Consider the following 19750-nt stretch of genomic DNA (forward strand, 5'->3'; position numbering starts at 1 on the left):
TTTCTAAATTAAACAATTTCTAATGTAATCGCAATAGTTTTTTTTTTAGAATCTTAAATCGCATCGTCTCAATTCTATCGAATCTTATATTCGAATAATACGATATCGTGACAGGTATCTCAAGAAAGCTGCTGAACGTTATGTTAACAATTCTTCGAAATTAAACAATTTCTAGCAGAGACGTTGTATTTCTTTCTCGAAACCTCACTCGCATCGTGTCGATCTATTCTCGTTAAATCTTGTATTCAAATAAATACGCTGTTCTAACATCTCTATGTATATAAACCTTAAAAATCTCCGTTTTCGAACAAATATTCAATGGCGGAGAAGAATGAAACAACAACGACGAACGATGTACAGAATTGTTATGCAACCGACTCTTCGCAATTAGCGATTATACATCTCGAATTGCGATCAAAGTTTTCAGTTTCTTTTTGACTTCACAGACGCACCTGGTGCAGGTGTGCAACTTCCTGTTTCCACAAGGTTGGCTAATTAGTAGCGCGTCATTCACGTTAATTAACTGAAAACTGTGACATTTGTTGTCGATTCTAATTCGTATTTCGGTCGTCGCTTTGATTGCAATCTATTTCATTCGGAGCGTAGCGAGATAATTTCGGTAATTATTGTTATCTGTCAAGAAACGAGCATCCGCATCATTGTTATTTATACGTTTACAAATATGTCCGATCGGTGAGTTCATTTTTGCGACATGACGCGATCCCTAATGACTCTTGTTTTATAATTTTATCCGAGAATATCCGATGTATCGACGGAGTTGTAGATTATTAAATAATATTTCGAGATATTCGTTGTTTGAGAATTCCTTTTAGATATACATTACCTTCGATCAAAGTTCAACGATATTTCGTAGCACGTGGCCATAACGTTTATAAACACGAATCATAATTAAATACGGGCCTAATGCGATCAGACTCAGGCTAATTTTCTACTGGTACTGTTTTATTTCTGAAATCTCAATATCATCGACACTATTTACTTTATCGACACGAACAAAATATTTTCTACTATAGAAACATGAAATACCAGTTGATAGAATTCTTGATTGGATTAGCGGTACCAATCGCTTGTATTCAATTTCCAGAAAATGCTTACTTGTCAGTTGGAAACGAGAGATGAGAAACTAAAGAGTTGTACGAAAGGAGTCGTAGAATTTCATTTCGTCGGTGCAGTGACGGTGTACAATTATTACAACGAATACATAAAATCGGATATACTCCTACGCTATTTGTGTTTTATTAAAGAACAAAGTCCAAAGGTCCCTTTGAAAAAACGTTTCTCATTAACAGACTGCGGAGCTTTATGCAAAATAAAATCTTCGCGAACGTGTCTAGAAAAATTTAGGCTAAATAAGAATTTGCACAGTTTACAGTATAACATATGAACCTTCTACTCACCGATATATAAGATCCCGTCAAGATCGAGGTTTTCGTTGCTGCCCTGGCTACTGACAGCGGTGACATGGTCATCGATGGCGAGCGTGTGCCTCTTAGGCGCTGGCCTACCGATGCTGACAGCGTGCCACTTCCCATCGTTCAGGCTCGACCTCGAGCTGTCCCTGACCTTGACTGGTCCATCACCTAGGTCGAACACATAGTGAACGTGTCCCTTCACCAACTCCACGGCGATGAAGTCGCGTTCCCTTCCAGCGTTGAAGAGTATCAAGCCGTTTGCCTCGCGTGTCTTGAACTGCAAGGTAAAGAATAACGATTCAGTAGAGAAAATAAATACATCTCCTCTTCGTGACGTAGCATCGAGATTGTGAAATATTCTTTTCTGTATCCGCGCTCCAAAGTACTCTATTCAAAGTAGACAATAATCAAGTAGACAATAAACAAGTAAATGTCCAGTAATCGTACAAAAACAAATCTATATATTACGGAACTTCCTGTCAAGTAACTACTAATTTACATCACGTATGTAATTTTACTCTCTGTCTTAAAGAGGACGCTAACAAGGTAAAGGTAAAGGTGCCGCAGTATTTTCCACGCTACCTTTGTTTCTTTCTTTTGAAAAAGTGAAAAAATCTCTCCTCCGAGTATCTCCCGATAATAAAATCAAAGTTTCGCGATCGATCCCTCATTATTTTCCACGGCAGAGAATCTCGTCGGTGAAACGATCCCATTTTAAAAAAAATTCCGATAGGTTCCCGATCCAGTAATTCGCGTTCCATTCGGGCGCGTGGGGGCTCTTCTTCAGCGAGACCCAATTAAAGAAAAAAAATTCCAATCGGTCTAATTCGTGCACTTAGCCCCCGCGGATACCGCCCGGTTGGCAATTATTTCGACAAAATCCAGCCGGCGAGCTCCGGCGTCGCGTTTTAATTATCCCGATTTTCGCGTCGGCGATTTCATCATCTCTCCTTCGCGCTGACCGCAGGAAACGTTTACACAACGGCGAACAACGAGTCGTTGTGCGATAGCCCGTGACGAGTACGTTTGATTACGCGAACCGATCGCGTTTTCCCCCGGCGTTATCAAAGCGTCGCGGTCAGGGTACCGATGAAAGACAGCGGAAAAAGCAGATATCCCGTCAATTACGGGCTGGAGAGCGTAATTACGAAGGTGATGGCCAGAGGAGCTTGTCCGTCACTCGCCGCGAAGGGACGTGATTGGGTTTTTACGTGGAACAGCCGTGACACGTGCCACGATTAATCCAGAGTTTTGGCATCGAGTCGTGGACTGGTCGACGGAAGGACGCGGGGGAGGTTCTAATTGGGGTAACCTTTTGTGGGGACGCGTCATCGTCGACATTCCATTTCTTTTGAGGTCGAGCGGTGGCTGAAATTTTCGAGGGATGATTGAGACAGATTTTTCGTGATTTTTCTTTTAAGCTATTCCAGGTCCCGTGCTTGCTTTTACTCGAAAAGTTAATGACCTCTTTGATCGCTGATTTATTTTACGAGGGACGCGGGTTTCGTTTTGTCGGTACGACGCTTCGGGGTGCGTTTTTAATCGTTTAGTGAGCTTCGTAAAATTATTTATGTTTTTTATGGTTATTCATGTTTCAGGCGTTCGAATTTTCCAAACGAGTCTAACATTGAAACTAATTTCTGAACGACGGGGAAATATGAGAGAAGTTACGTTACTATGTTAGTAATGGATACTGAAAGAGAACGAGAGATCGTGAAATATTTTTCTGTATATTCACGCTTTAAACTGTTCCGTTAAAATTTTTGAATGTTTTTAAAAATTGTTCTCGTGTTTTAGAGTACGTTCGAAAGACCAATGGTTACGAAATAGGAAACGATATTCCTATTTCCCATCCCTTCGTTGGAGATACGAAGAAAAATTAGTTGTCGAATTAGGTGTTGGTTATTGAAGTATTCATACCTGGAAGTATATGTTCGTTTCCACGTACGCTTTGAGCACAGGTAATCCAACGAACGTGTGCTTCGAGGTGAAGGTCACCGGAAAGTGAACGGGATGGTTCCTCTTGCCGAACTTCCCCGTGACCTTAATGATGGGCGTGACGCCTTGATGAGCAGTCTGATGATTTCCGGAACTCCTCGCTATTTCCAGGTAAGGATACCCGTTGAACCAGATTTGCTGCAATTGCCCGACGAAGTGAGGTATTTCCTCTCCGGCGTGAGAGTAACCGCCCACGTACAGCATACGGAATTCCAGAATGCCTTGTTTCCCCAGCTGTGCTTCGGCTGTCGAATAGAAACCAGTGGTTACTTAACGGTAAATTAATCCTGGAAATTGAATATTACCATATTAATTTATTAAATATTAATTTCCTCCATCGAACGGACGTTCATTCAATTTATGGTCACGAGAGCTGAACGTCGTTTATTTCTATGAAATTCAACATGTTGTTGTGATTTCACTTTTTTTTTTCTAAATATTGCAAACGGTTTTTTATAATTCCGTGTAATAGACGAGAGAAATGGACCCGAAGTTGATCTTTCGTGTTCCCAAATATAATATAACCGACTTCTAGTTAATTTATACGAATACTGGTCAGCTCTAGATGTAATTGCTTGAAACTGTGAAATAATTTCTATTTAAACTGCGTTATTGCTCGCTAGCTCTTGATGCATTTAAATTATTAAATACAGCATATCAAATACGACGGAACCTTACTCGGTTCCTATCAGAATCCCCGAATTTCCATTTATTTCCCCTGTCCCGTGTTCCAACGATCACGCGCAACACCCACCCCCCTCAAAAACAAATCAATAATGATCGTGCACGGTAGCGCAGGTATCGTTCCATGATGATTCTCGTTACGTTGTAATTTTGATCCAGTTTACGATTGATTATATTTAGTTCGCCTCGAGTGTTCGCGGGAGTTTCGGTGGATTCGATGCCGTGCTTCTCTAAATAAGAATGAAACGAGATTAAGACAAAAGCCATTAATAAGAATTGTCCCGTAGCGGGCACGGACGAGTATACTTGCGAAACTCGAACCAAACCGTCCCTTCTCGTGGAAGTTACACGGAAACTATTTTAATTATTAGCCAGACCCGGGATTGTCCCTACGACGGCGGCGCAGGGGACAATGAAGACTCGATATCGGCGCTGTTCTTCGCGAGAATCTTCACGGACCCGGCCGAGCTATTAAGCTTAATTGTCTCCGCGCACAATGCCGCCAACTTTGTAAATTAGTAGCGCCGATGTAGGTATCGACAGGCGTCGCTGATATAATAAATGTACCAAGTTGCCTGTGAATGACTGCATAGAAAGTGGTTGGGAAGGAAGGAGATCGCACTTTGGTGGGAAATTAAAATAAAATCCTCGTTTTGCAATGGGGTCGAACAACAGATTTCTTAGTTTGCGATAAGTGGTAGCGGTCGTGGGGTTGGGAATATTTCTTAAAAATACAGTGGAATATGTGAAGCATATCGAAAACGTGGTAGGTGGGATTGTTGCAACTTTATAGGCCTGTTACTGTTATGTATAGGATATTTTCTTATTTTCTTTCTCTGTTCTGAATTATCACTAATCCACCGGTTTAAGAAACTTTATCCGCGTGGAATACTATTTATTTAATGTCGTTCCGAAATTTCTATCGGTCAACACGCACGTGCAACCATAGTCGCCTTCTGTTTCCTAATCTAAACCTTACCTAAACCTTACTCTTCCACAAAATGCTCTCGGAAACCGTTGACGCTAACGTTCGCCAATGACGTTTCCCAATTTCGGAAATGTCACCATGTCCAGTCCGAAATCGATTCGATTCACTTATAATTTCTCCGGTTGCTCCGGTTTCAATTGGTCGTGGGATAAGCACTCTGAAAGTTATAATCAAATTCCCAACGCGTTACGGAACGTGGGCGAAGCCGATTTCGCCGTCGGTGCATGTAAGTTCGAGTAGCGAAACTTCGTGTAACGAAGGTTTCCCCGAAATTGCGAGGATCGTGATTAGAACGCTTGTGCACGTGTCTTCGAGGAACGATGGTAGAGGGGCCGGCACTCTTCTCCTCGATTTGATCAGCGTCTGCGGTCCGACGGATTCCACGGATCGTTGTTCGATGTCAATTTACGATTCAATTAAACGCCGTTCGATTGGCTCGCGATCGGCTCTGTCGGTCGTTAGTCGAGGCGGCCCTTAACAGATCACAACCGGCTGCCCGGCATTGTAATTTGGGACATGAGCTACGCGTTGTTTGCGATTTGTCAACATACACTTCACCCGCTGGCTCTGACGTACGGTCGGCCAACGATTAAAGCGAAAGCCAATAGTAAGGGCACGATTAATTGTAAGAATCTTCTTTAAAATAAGCTGCTACGTTTTCTTTGTTTATTTATAGGAGCGGCGATTACTTATCGGTGTTATTTTAGAGCGATTTGTTCGTTATTAACGCTAGATTGACGCAAGACATTTGATTTATCGAGCGACTATCGAGATAACAGACCAATAGAAAATTAGTCATGTCTTCGTTATCTGTGTCATTAAAGATAATTCCAGATCTAGAGCTTGTCTCTAGCTCTACTTGTTGCTAGACAATGCCGTCCACTTGTTAAAGCGACAAGCCCAATAGAAAGCTACTTAGTCTTCGCTATGTCATTAATTAAAGAAAATTGCGTTTCACATTTAGCTCCTATCTTTGGCTCTATTTTTACGTATGCCTGGCTAGTCCTCCGACTTCAATCAAATTCAAGCAAAAAAATCGCATAATTGCCTATTTATGCGCTCTTCAAATCCGTAAGAAAGAAATTTTGCGCTCGGTCCGTTTAATGAAACAAAATTTATTTAAACGAGGAGTCCGAGTACCTATCGCTACCTATTTCTCGAGCTTCGGTCATTGCAAACCGATTAATCTATTCGCAACGCGATCATGGAGGTTTCAATATAATAATTAAGGTGGACTCTCGAACTGGAATAACAGTAACTCGACTCGTATTTCTGACTTGAGAGTAGTTGGAAATTGACCGTTTCATTCGTAACGCAATTGCGGAGGTTTTCGTGCAAGCATCGATGTCGATCTATCGTTGCTCGCCCGTGCTTTGTCTCAGGCTCTGCATGTCGCTTGTGTATCAGAGCACTAAGCATCCTTGGCAATATCTTTGTCAATATGGCGGCTCCTGTAGTAAGAACACAAGGACGTGCACTCAGGCGAGCGGTAATTATCGTGAGATCGATGTTACCGGCGAGCATTGTTGCGAAGACCGTGTGGAGCTTGGGGTGACGCTAAGGCGGTCAAGCAATTTAGGGTATTGCCACGTAACTCAATATTGCTGGCACTCGCCATCCATTAATAGGCTGATCCGAGGACTGGGCCAGCAGGTTTGGGTGTCTCAATTTATCGAGGACGTATGATGCTCTCCGGCGAACGTGCTCCTACTTGACAATAGCACACCGCCTACGGTTTAGATCCCGTTTCGTGGCCCTTAGAACGCGAATGATCTCTCTTAAAGTTTAGCGATTTCTCAAAATTGTCTGACTTCCATTTTCTGAAATATCGAGCCACTTAAATTCCTTCGAATTCATCAAAATTCGTTCTCGAAACATGCTCGTTCGCGAGTATTTAACGGGAACGCCGTAATTCTCCCACTCGAACGTCCAACGCGAGAACTTTTCTCATACCGGCGAAGGAAAAGTGCTGGAAAATTGGCCGACATCCGTGCAACGATGAAAATTTCGCGCAGAGGCCGAGTGGAACGCGTGTAAAATGGCTGACAATCCCACGGTGGAATCATAGACATATAAAGACATAGACCGAGCAGAAACTGCTGCTATAGGTAAGAAGGGTTCTGATGTTCGGGGCGTGGATGGCACCCGTCTGACATCGATTTATTTCGGCAAAATTCGGTAGTAATCGGCTCATATTTCACATAAACAAATAACTGTGAACGTGTCATAAACATATGAAAATATAGACCGAGCCTTTGTACGAGGCGCAACTGACTTGCCTCGTCCATTGGGCTGAAGTAGAACGAGATAATGGTCAGACACGATGGTATCGTTAGGCGTCAGATAAATTATTTTTCGTCCTTTAATTACCCTAGTTAATTACACGAAATAATGCGTACATAGATAGCTCCCACGAACCGATTATATTGTTATAAACGCTGCACCAACAGGTGTAGGTACTTATCGATATAGTCGTTAATAAAAATCCGAGTTATTCGTCCTAAAGTTAATTTGTTTAATTTTACGGTTACGCTATGCAAATATAGACTCAAATGTCCAGTTTCACGGGGTTGATTGTAAAAAAACGTCATAAATTCGTATTCTGGTCACGTTTGGGGGATTTCGGCCCACCGTGGGATGGTACCGTTACAATGGACGCACAATGTTCGCACGCGAAATGCAATTACGCACTGGCGTGCCGTACACCGACGCGCGGCGTCGGTTATCGGTTATAGGCAGCAATACACTGCCGTCCTAGATACACTCCGATGCATTATGGCCAGGTTTACAAGAGATTGGATGCAACGCATCGAAACTTTATGCCTACCTTGTTCGAGCCGATTGGATTTTCCGTGCTGGCAAGCTATGGCCGATAAACACTGATACACGGAACGGACCATAATTTTCGGTTGTTTTTAATTATATTTAATAGCGACTAGTGCTCGCATAAAGCTGCATCCTTTAGTTTATCTTATTCACAACAAAATTTATCCAAGACGGATTTAAAGCTTCTGGTGTATCAGGTTATAGTAATTGATAGACCTCCCCTCCAATTGGAATTATATTTATTTTCGGTTGTTTTTAATTATATTTAATAGCGACTAGTGCTCGCATAAAGCTGCATCCATTAGTTTATCTTATTCACAACAAAATTTATCCAAGACGGATTTAAAGCTTCTGGTGTATCAGGTTATAGTAATTGATAGACCTCCCCTCCAATTGGAATTATATTTATGTAAATATATTTGACGCTTGCATTAATCTTTTATTTTAAAAAGCTTCGCTTCAGTGATATAGTAGGTGACAATTTTATTGTTGGTATTGATTTTTTCAGATCGAATTGGAATATTTCACGAGGAGCTTGGAATTGTACAAGTTTTCTAATTTCCCTCCACATTCTTCGTACCTTAATCAATTATTATAAACGTACATACTTCCAATAAACGTAACTTCCTAGTTATCCGACGGGTACATTTTGTCGTGGATATTTCCAATCACGAACCTTTTTAGTGTGCCTCTTTTTTGTTTTTCATACCGTAGTAAACGTGTCATATTGAAATACATATCGTTGTTTATATTTTACTCAGTGAATTATATTACGGTGTAGTCGCGATTTACTCTCCAACACATTTACTTCGAATAAATATTTGTATAGTTGATCAACGAATACATTCACTTCGTATAAATATCTTCATAGTTTCTTTTTTTTTTTTAACGAACACATTTAACCATTCAACGAAAAACCATACTTTAAACGAGTATTGCTATTCGTCACCCCCCTGAAAGACACTTCGAATAAACGCTTCTACTCGTCGTTCACTGAAAGATCACACTCCGAATAAATACGTTCGCTGCAATTCAACGAATACATTCGCCCCGAATAAATATCTTCATTCGTCCCTGGCCAAATAACGAATACCGAAAGAAATCTAATTCAACCACGCTTCAGGCACCCTTGGATCGCCCAAGAAAGTAACAAATTTAATCTCAATCCTACCCCCTCCACCCCGCGGTATCCTTTAATGGACGAAACAAGCCTTAAAGAAACCCTCGCAGACTTTTCTTCCGATAAAAGTCAGGGAACCGTCGCGTCGGAGAAAATATCCTCCCGTCGAATCTGAATAATTCCGAGTATTCTTCGCGAATGCCGTATTCAGGAGACGTCAAATTCCGCAGGAAAAGGGTGCGGGCGGTTGGAAGGGATGCGCTTCCCGTCGCGGCGCTTCCGGGCCGATTATTTATGAAAAAGGACACGCCGCTGCACTTCTCCGTCGATGCAGAAGGCGCACGAACGGACCCCCTGCGCGCTGCGGGGGAGAACGACAAATGGCGCGAGCGAAATAAAAATGGCATCGGGGGTTGGTGGGTCGGTTTTCGACGACGTCAGGAATTCCGTTATTCCGGTGGCATCGGCCGCGGCACGGCTGGCTCTTCTTCCGTCGATCGATCCGCGATTTCGAATGCGCGTTTCGCGTGGTTCCTTGCCGACCGACAGTCGAATGCGTTTTTCGAGGAATCGATGTACAATTATTCCACGTTAGAATCATTGTTACCATTCGTTTCGCGTCAATCGTGCTCCGACAAAACTATCGTTCAAATTTATTCCGTATCGAACATGCTGGAATAATTATTAAAAATCATTCTGTATCGATCATCCCCTGGCAAGAATTATCCAAAATTATGCTTCGTTGGTAATCCTCTGTTAGAGTTATTATATTAAATTTATTAAATCTCATTCCCACACCAATCGCCGCCGAAATCAAATACTAAATTTTAACAAAAACTTCACAGATCTAGGATTCCCCGTCATGTAATGACTGCTGATAGCGATTCTCCCGTAATCGACGTTCCACCCGTAAATCCTTATCTCCGAGAGAATTATTCGTCCCGTGTCTCTCGCGGGAAGCATAAGAATAGGACGCTGATCCTCCAGCTCTTGCCGCGATTCAAACTCGAAAACTTTTAGGGTCTCGGCTTGTTCCCCTCCCCCGACCTCGTAGCTCACCTTCCGCAATTTTCTTCGGTCGCGGGGAGAGGCCGCGCGGCGCCCGGGTTAAATTACAAATTTCCTGGAGCGGTCGCGGGATGAAATCACAAATTCCAAATGCACCCGCCAGCGACCCCCAGCCAGTGACGCGGCTGTTTGCATTCAGGCGGCGATCCTTTGAATCGGGACGCTCTTATGAATGCTAATTGAAGATTTTCCAGGACATACTCGCTACGTGGGGGGGGGGGACGGGGACGGTAGGGGGCTTTAGCTGGTCGTCGATGCGCCGACGACCCAATCAGCTGCGTCCAAACGCGACACTCTATATGTAGCGTTATGAAAAAAATCACGGAAACCTTTAGCGAACATTTTTCGTACTCTCGAGGAAGCTGGTAATGGCGATTGTTGCGTGCGTTTACCGTGTGCGTTTACCGTGAGAATATTAAAAATTTATTCTTTCGAGGTTGCAATATTTTGCAATATTTCGGAAACTGTTAGGTCATCCGCACACGAATGCGAATTTGCTAGTCAAAAGAAACGTAATCGATCGTTGACTGAAATCACAAACTACAGTTACTTATTGGTTAGTAACGATTTGGAACATTTTTAAAAAATGTTCGGTTGATAAAGTTCGGCGTCTCGACGTAGCTCGAGCGTATACATTTTCTTCAACGATCCATTTTATCCCGAACATAAACGGTTCCTACATACTCCGCCAACTAGAATGTAATTTGAAAAATTAATAAAAATATCAAGCTAACGATTTAATTCACAAGCTGCCTCAAGAATCCAGGTAAACGAGACCAATTTAGGAACTTTGAAACAACGTCTTTCACAATCATTTCGCACCTTGACGTTTCCTAGGAAACTAACTCGAATGCGGTCCCGTTAATGCACGCCGAACACCGTTGTAACGAAAAGTGCACGCGAAGTTACTTTCCCGCGTGGCTGTCGATAATTCACAAGAGCGTCGAGCTTAATACTTCCGGGTGCTGTCAAACCGTAAATTATTATCGAAAATATCAAGCCATCCCCGAAGCGCTCCCGGTTGTACTTTCTTCGCGAAGTTTTCCGCGAAAGTTGTACGCCCGTTTCCCGGCCACCGGGTATTTGAATAATTAAGGAAAATCGTCGAGAAAGTTTCGCAAGATCGACGGCGATGCTCGCCCGGGAGAGAGCTCGAAATTAAAAATTTCCCGGGGCAATATTTCACGCAACTTTTCGAGCCCCCGACCCGCCGTTGTCCACGTAGCTGCAATATGCAAATTGATGCACGACAAACTGCCGTACCGGAACGGTGAGTCGCGCAATTTAAAAGAGCCGTTTCTTCGTTTCGAGTAAATCAACAAGTTGTCGCGCCTGGGAGACAATTATATAAATTGTCGCGTTAAATACAACCTTAATCGGATTAATCTTCTTAATCTCTGGGAATATTTGACTTTTCTTTAGTGTACAGGGAATCCAAATATTAAAAGTTGTTACTATTAAATTAAATCGAGTCGAGCGAGATTTAATTCAAATGGATGATAAGAAGTAGAAAGATCGTTTTTACTCTGATCTACGATTATTTAATAGAGTGTCTTCGACGATGTAATTTTGCTATTATACTAAAATTGTATCAAGACAAATATAGTTAATTTAAATTGAATCGAAGTAGACTTATCCGGTAATCTTGTATAGTACAATTTAATACAGCGTACTTGGCTACGAGATTTTGTTTCGCTACGATACAAATACAAAAGTATTAAAATTGAAATTAAAATCGTGTCTAGTACAGTTTGACATAGAAATATTCTCTTCAATAAACGCGTGACAAATACGACGATACTAGATTTAAGCTTCAAAGTGCCATAACAGCTTTCGATAGCAAAAGTCGACAAATTAAATTACACGCGATATTTTATTTATGTGTAATTTTATTCGATGTTTCTTATACGTTCTAAACACGACAAACTATCGTATATAAAGAAACCTTCAATACAGGCTGCGAACCAGGCTCGAACGTCAGAGCCATTTAAACTCACGATCGAGGGCGTAAAAAAAGCCCCGTCACTAATTATCACACTTGCCACGATTCGAAACACTCATGCTATAAATGTCCACAGACGATACAAGCTGCTCTAAAACTCCGTTCACCCTATTTCCCTCATCTCCCTCCTGCCTTAACATTTTACGAAATTGAAATCGCGTCCGCGAGGCACCACCGAAACATTACCAGAAAAAAAAAGAAACATTTATTTCTAGCTTCTTCTTCACACAGCCTCCCGCGTCGTTGCAACAATTTCAACTTGATTATAAAAAAGTTGACGTTCTCGCTCCGACCGTGGCTGCCAGTGTTTAAGTTTCGCTGAATGCCGCGCGGAACTCGCCGGCGTTCCCTCGTCGCTTCCGTTCCACATGCGCGTCCCGTCGTTTTTATAAAACGCCCTCCGCCGCCCTCCCGCGTTTTACGCGTCTCTGAACTTCCGGGCGCGGAAACACTCGAGGTTTCTAATTTTTTAACGCGAGTGCTGCACTTTACGCGGCAACGATCGCCGCGAGTTTTCGCCCCGCTCACCCGACGTCATTACAGTCGGATGAAGCATCCGTCCCGAAGTCACGTTCGTTCGCGTATCTACCGTAGAAAACGTCGGCGCAAGCCATTTGCCGAAAGAAATTATTCCGTTTCATGGGGAATCGATGGGTTAGATCGTTATTTATCAAGGAGGAAGTCTTTATCGAGGGTTCGCTCGAAAAATGAGAGTTTTGGTGAGTGGTATAAAGGATGAATCGCTCAATTTTAAATATTTTTGGAGTCGGATTTGTATAGGTGAAAATGGGTGTACCAAGAGGAAACGTCCTCGGCAACACACATTTTCGTCGGCCATCACACAAGGGCCGCCGTGTTTTTTTTTTTTTTAAATGGAAGTCTAATCTTTGATTTTGTTGTTCGAGAGAGAGTTGAATTTTGCGTAAAAATGTATCGTTGACGCACGAATAAATGAAAATAAATGAAAATAAACGAACGTTGATAAGTGTCGCGAAGGTTTGTTCGATAAGCGACGTGCACATTTTGTCACTGGAAATGTTCGATAAAACGAAAAATCGTCAAATTCGTCCCCATTTCGTCAAGAAAACCTTTTCCCTTCTTAAGAAACCGACTCGATCGCTCTCGTCTCGCTCGTATCCCATCGGACAACTCCAAAAGCGAAAGGATTGAAAAATCGTCGACTCTGACCGTGAATTACTCAACGTCGTTGTCAATCGATAAGTACCTCGATGCATGAAACTGCTATCCGTTCTGTTCCGCCGCAGAAACAGTATGATTTAAACGGTGCCACTTGTACGCGCGGGACTCGGCGGTGCTTCATAATGGAAATGGAACTGTCGATAATTTCCAAGAAATATGATACACTCACGGTGATAGAGGAGAGAAGGAAAATTATTTTCCAGTCGAGAAGAGGAAAGGGAAGAGGGAGCCGCCGTCCTGTTACTAAACGAAAGTATCGCGGGGCAAGCTCTACATAAATCTTGTCGGGCCGAATGATTCGCGACGGCGAGCCCAACGACTGATAAATCACGACGTAGAAATTGATTATCGAAGGGTGAATTTTCCATGGTATTTATACGTTCGCGGGAAATTCGATTGGACTGGCGTGGGTAGCTTTCCCGCCGTTCCCGTTTCCCTCGTATTTCTCTTTCGCGACTTTTATTAACCGAATCGCAGTCGGTCCCAGGACACCCTGATGTCCGGCGAGATATTATAGTCGGCGGTAAATTTAATTGGCCGCTCAAGGCCACTTCCCCGTCTGTAAATCACGTCGGACCGCCACCGAACAACAGGCTCGTCATACGCGTAAGGTAGTCTCGGTACGAACGTGGCTTTGGTAAACCAGAGCCGGTTGTAAATTGTTGATTTCGTGCTGGACAAACCGCGTCGTTGGTGCGCCGAAAATCAAGAAACTGTTTATTAACAAGGAAAGATTATTTCTGAAAGTAGTCGTAATTGAGATATTTCTTTTCTTTTATCTTAGATTCATTATTATTCGCGTGGACCTCTGCTACTTTACTATTTTCTCATTTTACGAGAGGATAAATAAATAGTAGATAATTAATAATTAATTACGTTCGACACAGAGGTAAATATAACGTGTCTTTCTGTTCTGTCCATTATTTATCTACGCCTGAATGAATAGATCCCCACGAAAAATATTCTCAATTCAGTGAACCGTTCTCTTCGAAGCACGCCAAACTCATAAATTGCTTTAGTACCAGAAGAGTCCATCTTTGCGCCATCTTTGAAATATAATTTCACCTCGAAAATTTCCCAACGCGGAAACTGATATTCCCTTTCGAGATGCTTTCTTTTTCTCCTCTAATATCGGTATCCCGATACGAAATCTTAATAAAATTCCCTCGGACCTGGCTTCCGTTTTCCATTAAATATCCCTCCAACCCCGCCACCGCCCCACTGCCGCGCTTACTTCCGTGCTTTTAGATTTACTTTCCAGTTTTTATTCTCTCCAGTTTCCTTTACTTTTCCGCTCCTTCGTATTTCTTTCTCCGCGAGCTTATTGTCCTTCCATCCCTTTCGGAGCTTGAACGCGGGAATTCCTGGCGGAATTGCTGCCCGTCGCCTCGGCTGTTGCCCGAATATTTATGCTAAATAGGGATTTTGAAATACGATATTGTACGGTGGGGCCAGCATCGTTGGAGAAGCTGCGCTCCAGGCACGATCGAAACGAATGCTCAAGGGTGGATCCGCGACACGTTAGAAAGGAAGTAACGGGACGGTGGAATTAGCATCTCTGACGCTGTCGCGTACTTGTGTAACGTGCGATGGATTAATTAATTCGTTATTCAAATTAATTTTAGTTTTAAAATCAAGGTTCGTATATTCGTACAATTTTTTAGCTGTGACTTCAACCCTCTCCGGTAAAAAAATGTCTAGAATAATTTGTTCCGTGTAACTGTATGATTGCAAGGATTTTGATTCTAAGGTTTGATTCTAAGGATTCTAAGGTAGGTCCTGAATAAACAGTTCCACAGTTGATGTCGAATAGAAATTCGCTGTGTTATCAGAAGATACAGAGTTCATTCATTAACAAAACTCGTTTTTGTCGCAGACCAAGCCTCGTATATTTGCGCAATGTTTTCAGGTCTAATTTTGGTCTCTGTATTAAAACGTTTCTCTACGATCGCTTCTTCCGTGTAATTTTACAATTTTTTTTTTTTAATGCAACAAAAATTGTTCGTACACTTCTTTGTTCGCGCCATTGAATTCGGCGTCGAAAACTATATGAAAAGTACAAAGTTTGAAAATGTTGTCTGAATAATTACTGGTAACCTTGGCCTCTGCGTTTTCCCTTAAAGAAGCACGACTTCCCAGCTGTTCCATCCATAACACCGTTATTAATTCGATCGTTTTTCCCGCGCGAAGGCTAATCGAAACTGATTACCTGCAAAATGCAAAGTCGAGTGGTAAAATGATACATCGCGCGCGGAAACGCGAGGCTTTGGTGTTCCGTGTCTGTTTTAATTAACATCAATTAGAATTAATACCGCGTGCTCGCAATTAAACGGGGTATTCCGTGGAAGTCTCGCACAACAACTGTGCCGCCGACAGGAATTTATTAAATCACACTCCCGCGTCGACCAGTCGCGCGATTCGACTCGGAACGTTTTCCAACCCTCGAGATTCGTTTTTTTTCGAGAGCCTATACGAAACAAGTTCAGGTATAAGGGAAACGTAAGTACAAGGATTAGAGGGAACCGTACACGAGAAACAAATCTTTTTCTTTTTTTTTTTCAGGAGTTGATCCGTCGCCTAGTGGATGGACAGAATTGTATTGAAAGAATGAGGAACGAATGAAACAAACGTGAAGCGAATTGAAAGTTTCGTTGTTTGGAAGTGTCTAGGATATTAATTTTTATTTTTTGGTTACTTCTTTTGTTTCACTTCTGTAAATAATATTCGTCAACTCACTCGAAACGTAAGAACGTATTTTATAAATTTGTTACAATGTAACGATAAAAATAAATGATCTTCTTTGAAATTTCGAAAAATTTCGAGAGAATTTGATCGTGGTCATCGATTTCTTTAAATATTAATTTCAAGAACGAATAAAGACCTAGCCTTCCAATATCGTTTCAATAATAACTTCAAGATCAAGTTCCATCGGTGCTGGTCGAAAAACAATTTGAAAAAGATATGTTTCAAACTTGACGCACGTTCCCGAAGAATGTTTCCGACCGATTCGGGGGTGGTCGACTGCTTCTGGCAGACTGGTAACGGTTTTACGTGCGACGTTGTTCACAGAGGAAACGAATTTCTGTTTGTTTCGCTTCAGCCAGCGAAAGAATATTTCGACCGATCCTGTCGTTTTGGAAACGACGAAATACGCGCGCTAATCGAAAAACAATACGTCCGCAGTTTATCGTTAAAAAACACCGCGTGAATGCGATAGAACGAAAACAATGGAATCGAAATTTGCTAAAAATAAAAGAGAAATGTAAAAAATTCAACGTGGATGCTTCAAAAAATTGTATTTTCACGCTTAACGGGAAAACGCGGAAAGGTGAACCGCGATAACATTGAGAATTCAACGGGTTCGTCGTAAATTTCCCGGATTCCGTTACGTTGTGTACCGACGCAAATGAAACGAGAAAGTTTGGGAACAACAGGTAAGGAGCGCGGGCAGAGTTGCAGGAGTAAATTGCGCGTCGATACCAGACGTAAAACACTTGATTGGTTTCGAAGCGTTGCGTCGACGACGATCGCGTATCGTAAATAGCAACGGCATCGTAGTCGCGTTTCGATTCGAGTGTCTGTTACCAGCGATGAAAGGCAATCCGATTAGGTTCGAGGCGATGAGGAACGTTCGATAGATCGCGGAACAAAGGCTTCCTTGTCGCGGCGTGCTCCCTACTTATTTCGCCTTTAAACGAAACATTTTTACGAATCGGAACCAGGAAAAAGCAATTTCGAAGCAGTTTCGTTGGCTCGCGATGACTTTTTTTTTTTTTATGGAAAGTTTTACGTTTCTCCGATTTTTTATTTATTTTGTTTCTCTGCATTTCGATACAACTACTGAACCGTTTTATTTTGATTTTGATTTTGAGGATGCGTAGTTTTAGGTGCTTTATATTGATAACGCAGAAGTCATCGAAGACAACAGAGGGAAGTATAAACTCTTTGTAATAGCGACGATCTATCGTAGCTATTACAGCAGAATTATTTCTTGTTTTACTGGATACAGTGATTGTATCTTGCGAATGCAACAAAGTGACACCCTTTCAACTACGATTCAAACAACAAATTGACTAAAAGTGTGACTAAATATATATATATTTATTCAAACAACAAATTGACTAAAAGTGTGACTAAATATATATATATATATACATGTTGAATAGAGTAACCTCCTCTTTTCGAAGTTGGTTAAAAATAAAATAAACTGTGTCATGTCTGTTCGCGACCATGGCCAGCCTTAACCCAATTTTGTCAAAAATTGAATTTACATCATTTTCAACGAAAAAACATTTTCTCGATTATCCAACCTATTGTTTACTCGCGTCAGGAACTCGCATTCTATCGGTACCAGAATGAAAAAAAAAAGGACCAATCGAAAAACGAGAAAAAAAAAAGAGACTGCAAAAGCTCGATGAAAGCATTCTCGAAATAACCACCCTCTGTCGGCCAAAAAATCACCGTGATTTTTTAACGTGGATCCCAGCGATCCGGGGACGCGAAGTTCGACTTTCAAGAATATGTCTCTCGCACAGCGAATTGTACGTCCGATGCAGCTGCGAAACAGTTGATTAGTTTTCGGACTGTCTGCGTCGGAAATGGCGACGAGCGAATTTCAGATTGCTTTTGTTTCTGAAATTTTACTGAAGTTACTGCTCGCGATTCTCGTTCTCGATTACATTATTTACTGGGTACCCGTTAGATGGGGTTAGAGGCTGGGACCATTCAGTGGCTCGTCCTAAGACACATTTTTAAATTTTCCTCCGATACTGCTGTTTGAAAATAATCGAGAAGATAAATATTAAAAAATTTGGTTAAAGAGAAACGATCTTTATTCCGTGAGATCTTCAGGTTTCTTTTAAGAGAAATGGTCTCAAAGAAGGGCAGAAGACGAAGCAAACGCCAAAATTATTTCTAATCGTATTTCCAATCGAAACGAATTAAATAAATAAACGTTTCCTATAAAAATTGGAGAGAAATTTTCATTACAATTTTCGAGTTTAGTAGTCCAAAATACATAAGAAAAATAATTGTTGCATTGAATGTACATTCTTTATTTTTATTTTGTACACTAGTGTAATTAGCACTCTACCATTCTCTACGTTTCGAATCACTGACACTAAAAAATGTGGGAGCAGATCGTGTGAATGATGCCAGCCTGTTGGTTCGGCACGAAGAAAGGGTTAATCGTGTGGTGTGCACGCCTTAAGGGGTTTTCCGTTCGCGTTTCGTGGATCGCAGTCTGCTTTATGGTCGATTACGTCGATTCGCGATGTACCGACACGCGCGTGCGATTATCGGGCCTCGAAACGTCGACGGGAAACATTTTCTCTCTTCGGTCAGACTCGTTGGCGGTCGAACGGATCCGAATTCGAGCGTGAACGAGCCTCTTTTTGTATTCGTACCTCGTCCGCGAACGAAAAGCACGAACGAGATCACCGATGTGTGACTCGATGACGCCTCTGGCGTAACCGAAAAAGCGAAACGCGCGGAATAGCGTCGATAGACAAGAGGTAGCCTGATGTCGACAGAAAAATTTCATTCCGGTAATACGTGACGAATGAAAACACCCTATAGCGATTCCTAGAATACATTCGAGCAGTTATCGCGTTAAGTTTTCACTCGTTTAACGTGAAATACAGTTTCATTTCATTTTTGTTTTTAAGTATTTGAAATTTTCTCCCTCTCGATGTCTGTCAATTTATATATTTTTTTAAGAATTTTTAATCAATAGCGAAGTTTCCAATGCAGTACTTCTATCATTTTATTTAAAAAAAGTTGATATACAAATCGGAAATCGGAGTGCTAATCGAAGTATACACGTTGAAAGAATTGTTAAAAATAATTTAACAATTTTTGAATTCACGCCTAACAATTCTCGGATGATTCGTTATAATTTCTAGTGACTTACTTCGTACAGCAGGCTCGTTATCAATTTGAAACTTCATAGCACTCGATCTCCTGGAAAATCGCAACGTGTGCCACATGTCATCGTTCAAACCTTGTCCGGCCACCAGCACCTGAAACGAAAGGTATTACGTTAGATGCGAAATTGAAGGTGTACAATTCTCATCGTTGTGCATAAATATATATTTATGACTTTACGATTATTAATTGTACCAGAGTCGTATACAATATTAGAAATTATTTTTAATTTTCCATGTTCCTTCAAATGTTTCTTCGAATTCTACCATTTTTATCATAGCGCGTTAATGTATTTACGAATTGTTAATTTGGAGTGTCGATTCATTGTTCCAGAGTCGTACACAATATTTTGAATTCTTTTCGATTCGCTAGCGAAAAATTCTAAACTCCACCCCTACCGAAGTCACGAAACCACCCCTACCAAGTCAACATCAACTCAAACGTCGAATCGATGAATGTTCCCAGCATCGAAGAGATCAGCCCACACGAAATTCCCACGTTAATCA

At 41.7% G+C, this 19750-nt stretch overlaps 2 protein-coding genes and 1 long non-coding RNA gene across 7 annotated transcripts in view; 2 read left to right on the forward strand and 1 right to left on the reverse strand.

Annotated features, from left to right (window-relative positions):
* The window catches only part of LOC128888764 (uncharacterized), a 1988-nt gene extending 1809 nt beyond the window's left edge, over positions 1-179 (forward strand). Inside the window, exon 3 of the mRNA XM_054145885.1 lies at positions 38-179. The gene's annotated coding sequence lies outside the window, so the exon portion shown is untranslated. The remainder of the gene's footprint in view (positions 1-37) is intronic.
* The window catches only part of LOC128888722 (neurexin-1), a 400486-nt gene that overhangs the window by 62900 nt on the left and 317836 nt on the right, over positions 1-19750 (reverse strand). For all 5 annotated transcript variants that reach the window (XM_054145807.1, XM_054145804.1, XM_054145806.1 and 2 more), the window contains 3 exons: positions 19231-19339; positions 3354-3676; positions 1419-1710 (listed from right to left, as the gene is read on the reverse strand). In XM_054145807.1, coding sequence (XP_054001782.1) covers positions 1419-1710; positions 3354-3676; positions 19231-19339 — 724 coding nt within the window. The remainder of the gene's footprint in view (positions 1-1418; positions 1711-3353; positions 3677-19230; positions 19340-19750) is intronic.
* On the forward strand, positions 1580-3682 carry LOC128888776 (uncharacterized). Its single transcript, XR_008460334.1, has 3 exons — positions 1580-1717; positions 3032-3394; positions 3543-3682. It is a non-coding gene; the product is annotated as an uncharacterized LOC128888776 (long non-coding RNA).

This window comes from Hylaeus anthracinus, unplaced genomic scaffold (assembly GCF_026225885.1).
Source record: "Hylaeus anthracinus isolate JK02 unplaced genomic scaffold, UHH_iyHylAnth1.0_haploid 11994, whole genome shotgun sequence".
Lineage (NCBI taxonomy): Eukaryota > Metazoa > Arthropoda > Insecta > Hymenoptera > Colletidae > Hylaeus > Hylaeus anthracinus.